The sequence below is a fragment of the Heterocephalus glaber genome, unplaced genomic scaffold (genome assembly GCF_053883595.1).
Source record: "Heterocephalus glaber isolate CG9 unplaced genomic scaffold, H.glaber_assembly_v1.0 deba00000901, whole genome shotgun sequence".
NCBI lineage: Eukaryota > Metazoa > Chordata > Mammalia > Rodentia > Bathyergidae > Heterocephalus > Heterocephalus glaber.
This window is the reverse complement of record NW_028258171.1, coordinates 11,995,263-12,010,051: the sequence shown is the minus strand read 5'-3', so window position 1 is coordinate 12,010,051 and position 14,789 is coordinate 11,995,263. Positions and strand designations below refer to the sequence as shown.

At 35.5% G+C, this 14,789-nt stretch overlaps 1 protein-coding gene across 2 annotated transcripts in view; it reads left to right on the top strand.

Moving 5' to 3' along the window:
• The window catches only part of Map4k5 (mitogen-activated protein kinase kinase kinase kinase 5), a 96,891-nt gene that overhangs the window by 56,314 nt on the left and 25,788 nt on the right, over window positions 1-14,789 (top strand). The window contains exons 14-18 of one of the 2 annotated variants that reach the window (XM_087208085.1): window positions 2,080-2,158; window positions 8,941-8,999; window positions 10,900-10,967; window positions 13,188-13,230; window positions 13,831-13,984. In XM_087208085.1, the coding sequence (XP_087064211.1) occupies window positions 2,080-2,158; window positions 8,941-8,999; window positions 10,900-10,967; window positions 13,188-13,230; window positions 13,831-13,984 (403 nt within the window). Of the gene's footprint in view, window positions 1-2,079; window positions 2,159-8,940; window positions 9,000-10,899; window positions 10,968-13,187; window positions 13,231-13,830; window positions 14,042-14,789 lie in introns of both variants that reach the window. The other variant, XM_087208084.1, reaches the window with a different exon arrangement.

Here is a 14,789-nt window from a genome sequence, read left to right as displayed (position 1 = left end):
GACAGTTGTATACATGAGGAACTGAAGAAAAGTTGCTCTGGCTAGAACAGAAAACAAGGAAGGAAGTGGTATAACATGAAGTTACAAAGCTAGATACCGGCTATCTTAAAATGAATGTTTAAATATTTAGGCTTTAGCCTAACAGTGGTAGCGTAGGAAGCCATTAAAGGTTAAGAGTGTGGCATAATCAGATGTGCATTTTTAAAAGATCTCTGAATTCAAAATGGTGACTCTATTACTGAAAACCTTTTAAGCCACTACAGCTGTTATTATCGTGGATAGAAGAGTATTAACTAGGGTGGTAAACGATGAAGAGAAGTAGATTAATTTAAGAACTATTTGAGAGAGTTGGTGATTAGATGAAGACCTGGTATTGAAGAATGAAAAAAGAATTACTACCAGATTTTGACTTAGCTAGGAGAATATAATCATTAATTGAGGTGGGAACACTAGGGTAAAATCAGTATGGAAAGAAAGATGAGATCAGTTTCATACTGAACAAGATGTTGCATAAGATTTTCAGGCGAAGTCTAGTAAGGAGCTAGAAAGGTTGTTGTAGCTTGGGGAGAAAAGTCTGTACTACAAATATAGATGTGAGAGTTACAGGATCCAGGTGTAGTTGTACTCATAAATGTAGGCACCAAAGAAACCATGGTAGAGTGACAAAAGAAGAAAGCCGAGGACAGAACTCAAGTTTCTCCCAAATTTTAAGAATCAAGTTGAAGGGCTGGGGATTTAGCTCAGTGGTGCCACACTTCCCTCGAAAGGAAGCACAAGGTCCTGAGTTTGATCCCTGGTTGGGGCGGGGGGGGGGGTCAAATTGGCAAAGGAGATTGATAAGGGACATTATAAGAAGGAGGGTTTCAATAAGAGTATTTCCTAGAAGTTCAAGAAGTCTTTGTGCTTAGGTGGTAGTGTGTAGTGTATGATCCCTTTAACAAGGGTAATTTGCAAATAATGCAGGGGAAGCTAGATTGGAGGGGCTTGAGAGATAAATACAGTAAGTTATTTATGAAATTCAGTTGTGAAGGGATGAGTAGCATAGATCAGTATCGAGAGAATGAGTTGGAGAGGGATGTTTTCATTAGTTGGTTGTGTTTTATGTGAGGGAATAAAAAAAGAAGTTAAGAGTGCAGTATGTTAAAAGCTCTTAAATCCAGAACTATGGACCCACATCAGCTTTTGATGGTGGATTTTCAAGTACAGAAAAAAATACAAGCCACTTTTAGAGCCATCAGTGAATGAGAACAAGTCATCAGAAATTCGGTAGATGGGGTTGAGCCAAAGGCATAGCTTCAAAGGAGCAGGAGCTTCTACAAGAAGGTGAAAGTGATAAACTTCTTATTCTGCTTACAGTATCTTAATCTCCTGTATCCAGTGTTGTTCTCCTCCATATTCTCTTAGACACTTAGCAGATGCTGATCTTGGTCCTTTGCTGTAAAAATCTCCAAAGTTGAGAGCCCTTGCCTGACATTCAGGGTCTTTCACGATTGGCTCACCTCCAGTCTGTCTTTTCAGCTTTGTCATCTTTTCACGTAATCTTCACTGCCACGAGGTAACAACCAGCCCCTACTCCTTGCAAAATGCTCCACAGTTTCCTTTTCTTTCTTTTCATCCCTTTGTTCATATTCTTTCTGTACTCTTAACACTTCTCCCACGCTGCTGCATATCAACACCTACTCATACTTGAGGGCCCTAGGTGAGATTACAGCTTTCTCAGGCAGAACTGGCCTACTCTTGCAGGTCAGTATAGAAGTCAGTTTCCCCTCCACTGAGCTTCAGTAGTAATCCATTTATCTTAATAAATGACACTTACCATTATCTAATTTTGTAAATATTTGTGTGTCTTATAAAAAAACTGTTTGAGAATAAGATTTGTGTCTGACAGTCTTTGAATCCTTCATCATTTTACATAGTATAAACATAGAATAAATTTCTGAAGTATCTATTAATATTTTTCCTATAATTTTATTAGTAGATAATCATATTTGTCAGTAAGCAATTACCTAAAGTAAAGTTTGACCTTTTCACTTGATCATTGAAATTTTTAAAGTGTGTATATTATGCTTGTGTTTATAGCCCCATGCGGTCATTCGTCACACCATCAGATCAACAAACAGGAATGCCAGAGCTGAGCGGACAGCTTCCGAAATAAACTGTATGTGTTTGGTATACATTTTCCATTGGCAGATATGGAGGGATGAACTGTGTATTTTTCTTTTTATGGAATAATAAAATCTGACTAATTGAAGCTTCATACTTTAACATATCAGAATACCTCTAAAATATACATGGGTGGCTTTTCTGACTTTATTGCAATTTCCATAGATTATAGTTTTTAATCATTTGCTATTATAAAGATAATAGTGTCCATTGCAGGAAATTTACAAAAAGGAAACAAAATAGAAAATTAACACTGCACATAATCATAGCATCCCAAGCCAAGCCATAGTTTTTTTTGCCAAATTTCCTTCACACTTTCCATGTACATATATTTTTATGCAGTTGAACTAATACTATCCATACAATTTTATTCAATATAGAAATATTTTCCATATATTAGCATAGCTTTTGTAATCATTATGTTTAATAGTTGCATAATGTTTTATTAATTGATATATAATAGGTAGTTCCCTATTGTTGAGCATTTGGTTTGGTTTCAGTTTTTTTAGTCAGATTAGCGTAAAAACAATTAGCATAAAAAGGAAGATTGATTTTTTTAATTTAATAAATTAATGATTGACATAACATTTTGTATCAGCCATTTGTTAAAATAACAAGTTGGAAAGAAGTTTTAGGTATGTGTTTATTGACTTAAATGCATACTTGTTTTAAGAGAGTTAAAATAATTTACAGTAAAATGTGATATTTGACTAACAATACAAGAACCATAAACCATCATAGAAGATAATTCATTACATATTTGGGCTAATTAAAAGTATTGCAGATGGGTGCTTTAAGTCTGCATTTCTTTGAATCTAAGTATTTCTGTCTCTTCAGACATAGATTTAGAAAGCTAAGCATTAGAATATCCTTCTAATATCACTTGTTTGAACCAGGACGTTTCATAATTAAGCCAGTAATTCAAGATTTAGTGTCTTTGTTAGTGCCCCGGTTGCTGTTATCTTATGTTGTTGTCTTACACAATCTCAGTTGAACTCCATGGGCTTCAGATACCAGGTAGAAAAGTGACAAAGTTTATATTCCTTATTATATACAGGTGTATACCATTAATTGAATTCATTTTTTATTTAATAGTCTTTGAGTTTTATGTCATATTTAGCCAGGCCTTTTGATTCCAAGGTTACAAAAGAATTTTCTTAGGGTTTCTTATTGTGTTTTCTTTTTTCTTTTTTCTTTTTTTTTTTTCGGTACCAGGGATCGAACTCGGTACCTTGCGCTTACAAGGCAGGCGGCAGAACCACTGAGCTAAATCCCCAACCCCTGTATTTTCTTTTTCAAAAATATTTAAACCTTTATTATAAAGTATTTGGTAGAGATATAAAGTATCAGTTCAACCTCAGTTTCTGTATAGATGACTTCCAATTTGTCTCAGTACTATTATTAAATATTTTAATCTTTGTACTCGGGAATTTCAGTATGCTATCTTTATTTTAATACTAATTCTCTTACATGCTTAGGACTTTTCCTGGAAATTCTGTTCTGTTGCATTAATATGTGTATTCATGTGCCAGTGACATATATTTTATTATTATATCTGTTAAAATCTATTAGAACTATTCTTCTATCTCACTTCCCTGTGTATATATACATGTACCTTGTTTTATTATTATGATATTTGGCTTATTTCCCCATATAAATTTAAGTTAAGAATTAACTTACCTAGTTGAAAATAGTCTTAATATTTTTCTTCATATCTCATTTATATTTTAACTTTGGGATAATTGACATCATTATAATATTTACCCTTAACCAAAATAAGATTTTTAAGGGAAAAGTTCAAGATTTCATTCTTTTATGAGTGCTTAGAATGCTAACATCCTCACAGAATAACACTGTGTGCTTCAGGTACCAGATAGAAAGCAGTAGAGTTGGGCCGGGGATTTAGCTCAGTGGTGCTGCACCTGCCTCACAAGCACAAGGTCCTGAGTTCGATCCCTGATACCACAAACCACCCCCCCCCAAAAAGAAAGCAATAGAGTTTAAGATCATTTTACTGATAATTTATCTGTCTTTAAATTTGTCTCTATCAGGAGTGTTTTGCAGCTTTGCTGTTGCTTAATGGATTTTATACACGTCTGGTTGGTTCTGTTCTATTTCTTTTGTTTCAGGTTTGTTTGTTTTTTTAAACAAGGTCTCCCTATGTAGTTCAGGCTGACCTCAAACTCTCACGATTTCCCTGCCTCAGCCTCCTGAGTGCTGGGATTACAGGCATGGGCCCAGCTTGCTTCAGTTTTTTAAATTGGGCTGGTAACATATACAGTAAAATGTTCAAGTCTTAAATAACACTGTATTTTAAAGTATGCATACATTCATATGGCTACCACCTGGCTCAAAGTAGGGAACACGATGCAAATCTCAGAAGGTTCTCGTGCTCCACAGCCAGTACCCTCCTATGCTCTACTCCTCCGCCGTCCTTTGCCCAGACTAGTCACTGTACTAAGTGCTGTCATCAGAGGTTGCTTTTTACCCAGTCTTGATCTTCAGACAGACAAAATCATAAATGTCACTCTTTTGTTCCTGGCTTCTTTTGTTCAACATTATGTCTATGAGAGTCATTCATGTCATGTATAGCAATAGTTCGATGTTTTCACCATAGTGTAGTATTCCATTGTGTTATCATACCATAGTTTATCTATTCTTCTGTTGACAGGTTTGTTTCTAGTTTGGAGCTATTATGACTGTCATAAGCATTCTTACTATATGTATTTAGTGGACATAAATAATGCTATGAACCTGGCCCAACCAATCTAAGACCACTGAGACAAATGTACAGTCCAACAAAATTAGACTTACTGACTCTTTGCAGTGAAAGAGGACACATACATAGGAGCCGTAGACCATTTTATGACAAGAAAACACAAGATATATATATATAGGATTTTGAGAAAAGTGGAGTTTAGGTGAAATTTAATGTGTATAAAAGGGTAAACATCAGGTCTGTGCTTAAGAGTAGACCTAGAAATGTTGTGTTCAGAAAAGCCTTTATTTGTAGCTCAACATTTGTGTTAGAAATTGAGTCGGCTCCTGTTTGTCCATGACTTCGATCTTCCAGGCAAGAATAGAATGATTCATTGTAATGAATATGATTGTACACAGGAAAGTTTGTGAGAGTCTGTGATTTCAAAGAATGAGGTTTCTCAGTAAGAAAGCAGTATAATTCAGAGAGGGGTCATTATATGAAACTTTACATATACAGAATATCCTTGGAAGAAACACTGTTTCTTATTAACTTTGCATTTGGGATTTTGTCTGTCCTCTCAGCCGAAAGAATAGAAAGTAAGAATTCTTTACTTTCTTGGTCTGATGCAGATATACAAGCTTGTAAATGTATTAACCATATTACATAATTTTTTGAATTTTGTCATTTAAAAAGTCAGCCCATGATTGAATCCATTTACCTAGGAAATCAACTGGTTATAATGAATTGGCACCAAAAATGGGAGGTATCCACAGGAAAATGAGTATAGGCCCAACCATGGGTTTGTTTGGTTTTAGCTGACTCAAGAATAAGTTTCAGCCAAGTGTTTTTATTATACAGAGAACTGACTAGGTAAAAACAGCAATATTAAGAAATATGGGCTGGGCCAGGAATTTAGCTCAGTGGCTAGCCTCACAAGCTCAAGGTCCTGAGTTTGATCCCCAGTACCAGAAAAAAGAAAGAAAGATGGGCTGTACAAGTATCATAATTAAAAGATAGCAAGTGTCTGTCACTACTACAATACTTTGATTATCAGAGGGAGAGGAAATGTTGCTAAGAAAAGAAGGTACATAGCCAAATATACAGATTCATGTATGAGAATCAGTGGCTCCAGTCATCTTGTCCCATGGTTCTGGGGCACATGTACTTCATGTAGTCATTGGCCTGGTCTAGTAGACTTGGGTGAAAGCGGTCTTCTTTTTGTACTTATTTGGCTCTAAAGGATTCCCTGACTTTTCTGGTTCAAGGTGTCCTGTTGGAACAGTCTTCTGGTCATTTAAAATAAGTGTCTCTAAGGATCAACATCTTGCTCTGCTGTTGTGTTATTAACAGAAGCTGGCAAGATTCTGTTCATGGAGGTTGGTCAGAGAACAGGTCAGAAGACTTTCTGAAATTTAAATCGGTTGTGTCAGAGGAAAATTTCATGGACCTATTTGACATGAAACTGTGTGTGCTATAACTAGGGAAGTGGGAGTGGAGAACAGTATTCTTACATGTATTGGATGCTTGGGCTTTGGTTCATTGAGAGTTAATGGGCACCAGGGATAATGATCTCTGTTATTCAGGCAGAGTGAAAAAAACAAAACCTTGGGCTGAGGAAGTCTGAGAATTTTGCAAAGTTTACCCAATTTAAGTTTAAAAACTCTGTCTTTTTTATCTTTACCTGATGACTGAGGGTGGTAAAGGTAATGAGGTTTTAGTAAAATGTATTGTCTTGCAAATCTCCTTAATAACACTTCTGGGAAAGTGGGTGCTTCTGCCTCTTGGAGGACAGACTTCCCAGGTAAGGAAGCACTAACTCAAGCAGTTGTTTTGACTTTGCCATTCTTAAAGTTGAGGCTTTTTGACAAGCTTTATCCACCCTAAAAATAGAACATGGTTACCATATCAAAACTTTTACTGCCTGAAAAACTGTTTTTGAAAAATACATGAATTTAAGCTGCAGATTACAGCCCAATTCATGACATCAATTCATATTTCTTTTTTTTAACAAATACACTTTTTTATTATTTATTTTTATTTTTTATTAGTTTAAATCTTTAAGGGGCAGTGTCTCATAGGTTCTGTGTCCAATCAATGGCCTTAGCAGAAAGGCTGCTTCAGAGCTCGGCAGCAGCTGTGCCCATTTCCATGGGCATGAGTTACCTTCCCCAGATTACCCTTGTTTTGTTCAGTTTGCCACCAGGAATTTACTGTGGTGTGTTTTGCTTTGCACACATAATTATGCCTGTCGTTGGTCTGAGCAGGATTCAGTTTCAACTTGGGCCACAGACACCTTCAGTTAGAGTAAGAGCTGTGAGCGCCCTGTTTCCAGAGACCCTGCTTACAGCTGGCAGAAGTGGCCTTGTACTGCACCACACAGCTGCCTTTAGAAGCCCTGTTCCCAGCAGCCTCCAGAGTCTGCAAGAAGGCAGACGGAGCAAGCTTTAAACACATAACACATACACATGGACAGTCCTGCAGTAGAAACTTTTGTGATTTTTATTTTGTTTTTTAGTAGTTTGACTATGGTGTATTCAAATGTAATTTTCTTTGTGTTGGTTTTTTTCTGTGGTTCATTACCCTTCTTTTCAATGGGTTGATACTTTTCATCAAATTTGGAAAATATTTGGCTGCTGTTTCTTCAAGCTTCCTGCCCAGTCCCCTCTGATTCTGGGACTCAAGTTACTGTTAATTCACTTGTGTCACAAGCCACTGGGGCTTTGTTCTCCCTTTCTGCTCCTCAAGTCAGCAGAGACAGGTTTTGATGTTGTTATTCTCTGCACTTCAGTTTCACTTCTGTTGCCCTGATGACATGGTCATCAATCTTTTCCTTTATGGCCTTCAGGCTGCTGTTAGGCTCATCCAGTGGGTTTTATTTCAGATATTTTTCAAATCTAAATTTCAGGCTACTTCTCTACAGATTGTCTGCTCACTTGTGTACGCTTGTTTCCTTGAACATATTTTTAATATCTGCTGATTTCGACCTCTCCATCATCTCTGGGTCTGTTTCTATTAATTTTTATTCAAAGTTTTTATTCAAAATGGCTGCTTTTTAAATGATATCTTAGTGTAGTACAGTGTTGAACCCTAAGTGGTTTACAGCATAAGGGTAGGTCTAATTCCATTTATTTCATCATGGCTAGCACTGGATCATCTTTTAGAGATTATGGAGAATATATGATAGAAGGCCTCCCCACCTTTGTCCTAGACCAAAGACACCAAAGGCACTAGAGGGATTTTCTTTTTTTAAAAAATGGCTGTCTAGTCTGACACACAAAACAAAAATAGGAGATTCCAACAGTCTGTGTTGTAAGACTTGACTATAATAATTTTAGACTAGTCATAAGGAATTATTTTAGGGATACCTTTTCTTACATAAAACAAAACATTTTAAATATCCTATTTAAATGAAATCTCATTTTCAGTAACTAACCCTGGTAAATTAGGATGCAGTTGATATTTTAGTTTATCTTTAAATTATGAAATTCATTTTCTTTAGGTATTATTTTTTCTATACTGGCTGGCCTTGACCTTGCAATCCTCCTGCCTCAGCCTCCCAAAAAGCTGAGATTACAGGCGTACACTACCGTACCAGGCTAGGAATTTTTTAAATCTTTAAATCATCAATATAATACTAGATTCCTGAACACTGTTGTAACATTTAATTTGACAAATTATTTGTTAATCAATAGGTAATTTTCTTGATTCTTCTCTGCCACAAAGCTGTAGCTTAAATTGGTCTCAGAACAAAATCTGCAGCATAGAGAAAATCCTTAAATTCTTCCTTAGCTGCTTCTGGTGAATTTTTTTAAATTTTCTTTTAAACAAAAAGTACTTTCTAATTTCCTGATTTCAATTACGAATTAAGCAGATATGTTAGGAATGCCCTAAATTGTTGATTTCTTTTGGTAAGCCTTTAAAAAGGGGATACTTTTATAGTAAAAAAGTAAAATCATTTTCCTTCTGTTCCTTTTCTCTTCCTCCCTCCCCCAAACAAACACACAAACTTCTCATTACATTTCTGAGACAAGCCTCGATGACACTCAGTTTGTATATATCTATTACATATTTTGCAGTTGACAAATTACAATTTGAACCTCCTCTAAGAAAAGAAACAGAAGCTCGGGATGAAATGGTAAGAACTGTGACTTTAAAATATTTGCACATTAAATTTTAGAAATAGAGCTGGTTACTGTCTTAGTTACTTTTCTGTCGTTGCTGAGACAAAATACCTGAAGGTATTTAGCGGGGAAAGGTTTATTTAGCTCACAGCCTGTAGAGGTTTCAGTCCCTAGTTGGCTGGCTCCAAGGCAGCGGGGCACATGGCAAGCAGAAGACAGCAAAAGCAGGCAGTGAAACTCAACAGTCTTTCTGCCCCTTTTATCTTCCCCAGACTGCTTTGGGCAGGTAGCCCTCACACCCTTAATCCTAGTGCCCTTGGCCCTAGCATTGCACCCTGAATCAGTCACACACTCTAGATTCAGCCTCCTCAAAAAAGCCCCATCTAAGACTATGAGGCTTTGAGGGGACATCTAGTCACAAACCGTAACAGTTACACTCTAAGAAACAAGTAATATACCCTTTAGCATTAATTTTAATAATGTATTTCTCACACTGTGGTTTGAAAAAGTTGACAGGTGAACTCTGAGGAGGGTGCAGTATAATACATTATTTCACCATTCATTTTGACTCTTCAGAGTCTTTCAAAGAATTTAGGTGAATTTATTAAACATTGAAGGGAATGCTCAGCTTTAAGCTCTAAGGGTCTTTTTCTTACTGATTCTGTTAGGTTTGCAGTAAATACATTCTTTCATTGTCTTACTATTTTTTAAAAGTATCTCATTTGTGGGGCTAGGGATATTGCTCAGTGGTAATATTTGCTTAGCTTGTGTGAGACCCTGAGTTCAATCCTACCACAACCAAAAAAAAGGAAAGGAAGCAAAAAATACATATATTTTATCCACTGGTCTTTTTTGGTGGTACTAGGGAGTGAACCCAAACCCAGTGCCTTTGCACTAAGCTACAACCTTTCCTCTTTTTATTATTGTATTTTTGAAACAAGATCTCCCTAACTGACAAAATTGCCCAGGCTGGGCTCAAACTTGTGACCCTCCTGTTTTAGCTTCCCCAAGTACTGGGATTACAGATGTGCACCACCACTCCTTGCTCCTATTTTGAGTTAATTTGAGATAACTGCTTAGTTAACCTTTTCCTTATCTAAAAGGATAGAATAAGTAAAGCAGAATATTCTTAGAGTTAGCCTAGATGTTACCTTAATATCTACTTTAATTAATAAAAGTAATAGGGTTTTTTTTTGGTTTTTGGTACCAGGGATTGAACTCGGGACCTTGCACTTGCAAGGCAGGCAGTGGCACCACTGAGCTAAATCCCCACTAAAAGTATAGTTTTTAGAGTAAAGGTCTTCTGTTAATGGATCTCTTCATTCTTAACGTTCAGAAATTGTTTTTCTTTCTGTATATGTTTCTATATAATTCTCAGTTTCTTTGCTAATAGGAAAAAGAGGTAGCATAGTTTAGTAACAAATAAATGATAGCCAGGGATTTAGCTCAGTGGTGCCACCGCCTGCCTCGCAAGCACAAGGTCCTGAGTTTGATCCCCAGTACAAAAAAAAAAAAGATAACTTAATAAATGTTATTAGTTATCCATGTTAATGGAGTAGTGATACAAATAATTGAAAGTTAGTTTTGCTTCAGAATATACCAGCATATTAGGTAAGAGGGCTTAATGCATTTGAAGCTATGTTTATTGTGTTTGTGGAACTTCTAAAATTCATGTCAACTGATGATGAGCCATTGGCTTAAATATGTCAAATGGAAAAGCAAATCTAGCTGGATATTTAAAAATTATCTCTAATGCCATGACAACACTCATGACACTGAAGTTTTTCTGTGGTTGGTACCTGTAAATAATGTTAATGTTTATATGTTTATATTAATAGTATAATATTAACATTTATTAATATTAAGATAGTTAATATCTGAAAGTTTTTGAAACTGTATTTTTAATCTTCACAGGGAATATCATCAGATTCAAACTTTTTATTACGGTGGAATCCTTTTGTTGATGGTGCAAATACTGGCAAGTAAGTTGTTTTTTTCTAATTAATAAACTATTTTACTTGGTTATATAAAACAGTAGTAGGGAGGGAATAATTTGTTGTAAAAATCTCTTTTTCTTAAAAAAGCTGTCAGTGGAAAGCTTCTGACTTTCATTACCAAAAGGCATCCTACTTTGATTATTAAAGTTTTTGTTTTTCGTTTTAATCAGAATATATTGTGTACAATAATACTGTATTGAAAAGTGAACCGTGGGCTGTCATGAAGGAAGAAAGACCACAGTGGGAATCAGAAAGCCCCAGGCCCATGACCCCAGTGGAGTTACTCCATACCCTGGGCCTGTCTTCTTCCCTCAACAGCTAGGCCAGGAACTGTGGGCTGTTCACCTGTCTGTACAAAGCAATCACCTAGAGAGCTCTTAAGAAATACAGATTCCTGAGTCCTCACACTGTGCCTGTAGATGTGGAACTGACAGGCAGTAGCCTGTTGGGCCAATACACTAAGAGTATATTTTTTGATGGTTGAAAAAGTCAAATGAAGAATTCATTTTGTTACATGTGAAAATTGCATGAAATTCAGATTTCATTGTCATCAAGGCTTATTGGAACACAGTTATATCCATGAATTTACATACTGTCTACAGCTGGTTTCACACTACATAAGCAGAGTTGCACCTACTGTATGCATTGCAAAACCTATAGTATTTACTGTTTGGCCCTCTACAGAAAAAGGTTGCAGACCACTGCTGTAGAATATAGTCTTTGAGACTGGAATCTAAGAATCCTGAACGCTTCTCATCTGATAGCAGTTAACTGTGTATAAGTATGTATGAGCAGTGGGCTAGATCAGTGCTTCTCAGACTTTTATCTGCCTGTTGACCAGCTGGAGGTCTTGTTAAAATGCAGATTCTGATTCAGTAGGTCTAAAGAACAATGGTTCTCAGTGATGCCATTGTTACTGATCTGACATACTTTGAGTAACAAAGGGTTTGATCATATAGCCACTTGAGTCTATAAGTTTCAGAATTTAAAATTTTTGAATTCAAAGTACATTTTAAGTTTAATTACATATTACATATATTCTGAGGCAACACAATGATTTTTTACAACATTCCTTAAAGACAGTTGTTGTGCTATTTATACAATACAGAAAAGCATCAATGAGAATTTAGACGCACATAAAAAAAGAAAACAATTATTAGAGAATAAGTCATAATAAATCAGTGGTCTTTGATTTAAATAAAAATGAAGCTTATGGTCAAATTTCTGTCTTAAAAGGTACAAAAGCAGTTAAGATAATCATATTTTGTGCTGTTTTTGCAGGATTAAGTAGTATTACTTTACATTTATAATAAAGCTAATTTCATTTATTCAACAAATAAACTTTAGAAAAATAATTGTACTGTTGTTTTCTGAAGTAAATTAAAAATTACATAGCAAAATGCTTTTTTATAGGTAAAGTTTTTGAACATAATGGGTAACACACCAATAATAATGCACAGGCTTTGACCAGAATTATGGATTTTTAAATTGTTTTTATTTTTACGTTTTATTTGGTGTTGGTGATTAAACTCAGAGCATTGCACATACTAAGTGTTTTCTCTACCACTGACCTGCACCCTTAGGTCAGTTCACCTTAGGTGAATTTACTTTTTACTGGTAAGTTTTAGTTTTTATTACAAGTTAAATCAAGCATAACTATAAAGTTTTCTAATTTTTATTAGTACATTTTCCAGTACATAATCATTACATTCATTGTGGCAAGTTGGTACATGTACATAACATATTACATCCCCTTCCCTTCCCGTTTTTTTCCTCTTCCCTCCATTTCTTGGTCCCACTCCCTTTTGCAAAAGATGTTTCCTATTATCTGTCTTTTAGTTTGCTCTTTAATTTATTCAAATTTTATGTTTCTCATGTAAGAAAAACCATGTGATATTTAAGCTGTGTGCCTGATTTCTTTCGCTTAACATTATGTTCTCAAGGTCCATCTATTTTCCTTCAAACGACTCCAATTTGTCTTTATAGCAGAATAGTACTCCATTGTATATAAATACATCAAGTACAACTGTAAACTAATACAACTTAACAATATGAGGTCTTAGGTCTTCCCAAAGGCTTTATATTCTATATCATAATATATGTCTTTTTCTCTGAACAGATTTTAATGCATATTTAAATAGTGTCTTTGTTTTATGTAGTGGTCATTTATCACCAACTAAACTGCATTTTTTTTCTTTGTATTAGATCAACCTCAAAACGTGCAGTACCACCTCCCCTACCTCCTAAGGTAAGCTATTTAAGGATTTTGAACAGTAAATCCTTATCTAAATAATTACATTCTAAAAAATAATTTTGTTCAAAGTTTTCTTAAATATATTCCAGATGGATAAAATTTTCTGCAAGAGAGACTGTGAAGATATAAAATATATAATAATATTTCAGGAGACATAGAATATTTTAATAGCTACTAGAAAAAGAAAATAGGTTATTGCTCATTTGAGAAAATACTTGAGTGCACAGAGGGAAACATCACGTCACCTCGTTTATTACTACAATTTGACATTTCAGCAGAATTGTACTTCATTAAATCATTCTCCTTGATTGTTTTTAGTTATTAAATATTTTGTGGACTGCTTGCATAATGTATTAGTTGTAGAATTGTTACCAGTTTTGGATTAGAGCTGATTAAAGAATCAAAAGTTCATAGTTGGGTTGGGACAGCAAGTCTACTCTTGCTTACTTTTTTACTTTGTGCAGTAAATTTAACTATATAGAAGAAAGAAAAAGGGTGCCTCCCTGACCTCCCAAAGCCTGTGATATTTAATGATAACTCTTAGTAGTTTTCATTTAGACTTTTTAAACTACTTTCTTATCTTTTTATCACTAGCCAAAGATAAACAGTTACTCTGAAGACAGCTTCCCAGATGAAGAAAAATCATCAACAGTGAAACGTTGCCCTGATTCAGATAACAGAGCTCCCCAGATTCTGAGAAGACAGAGCAGCCCAAGTTGTGGTCTTGTAGCTGAGACTTCCTCTATGGGTATGGCTAGCAGTGTCACCAGCCGTGGAGTGCATACAGCTAGATACTGTGATCTGGGTAAATCACTGAAAAGGGAAAAGAAAGCCTTTTTTCTGTAGCCAATCCTATTACATTTTAAGCTTTGTGAAGGTTCTTTAATTCCCCATGGAGGAACTATAAATAGATTAAGTACATGTTAACCCTAATTGGAACCCTTATTAATTATTAATAAGGTGAATTGTGTTCTTGCCTTACGAGAATTTAGGGGCTACTGCAGAAGTTATATCTGTATGCTCATAACATTAGATAAGACAGCTTGTATGGGTGTCTCCTAAAATAATAACTATGTAGTAGAAAAAATGAAATTTCTAAGTGAAGTAGGAATAGAGAGGAAGGGGCTGTTGCAGGGCAATAAAAGGTTCTGTGAGCCTTCAGTAGGTGGAGCCATTGGTGACAAGGTATTCTTGGAGAATAAGAAACGGTGTGTAGATGCACCAAGGCAGGAAAAAATGTGCGTTGTGTTTGAAGTACAGTAGAAAATAGTATAAGTGCGATATTTAAAGGGAAAATAGGACCGAAAATGCAGATTGAGTTCAATTATGAAAGGCCTTTGAACATCAATGTCAGTAGGTTGGATTCCATTTTTCCTCGAAATGTAGAAAACTGTCTATTGTCTTCATAGATTAAGAGCACTGCTGAAGATGCAGTGCAGCCTCTACATAATCTAGAGAAAGGCACAAAGAGAAATGAATTCATCTGACAGTAGAAAATACTCCCCCATAAAGGATCACCCAAGAGAAGAAAGGTGGTGGTGGTATTTTTCCAA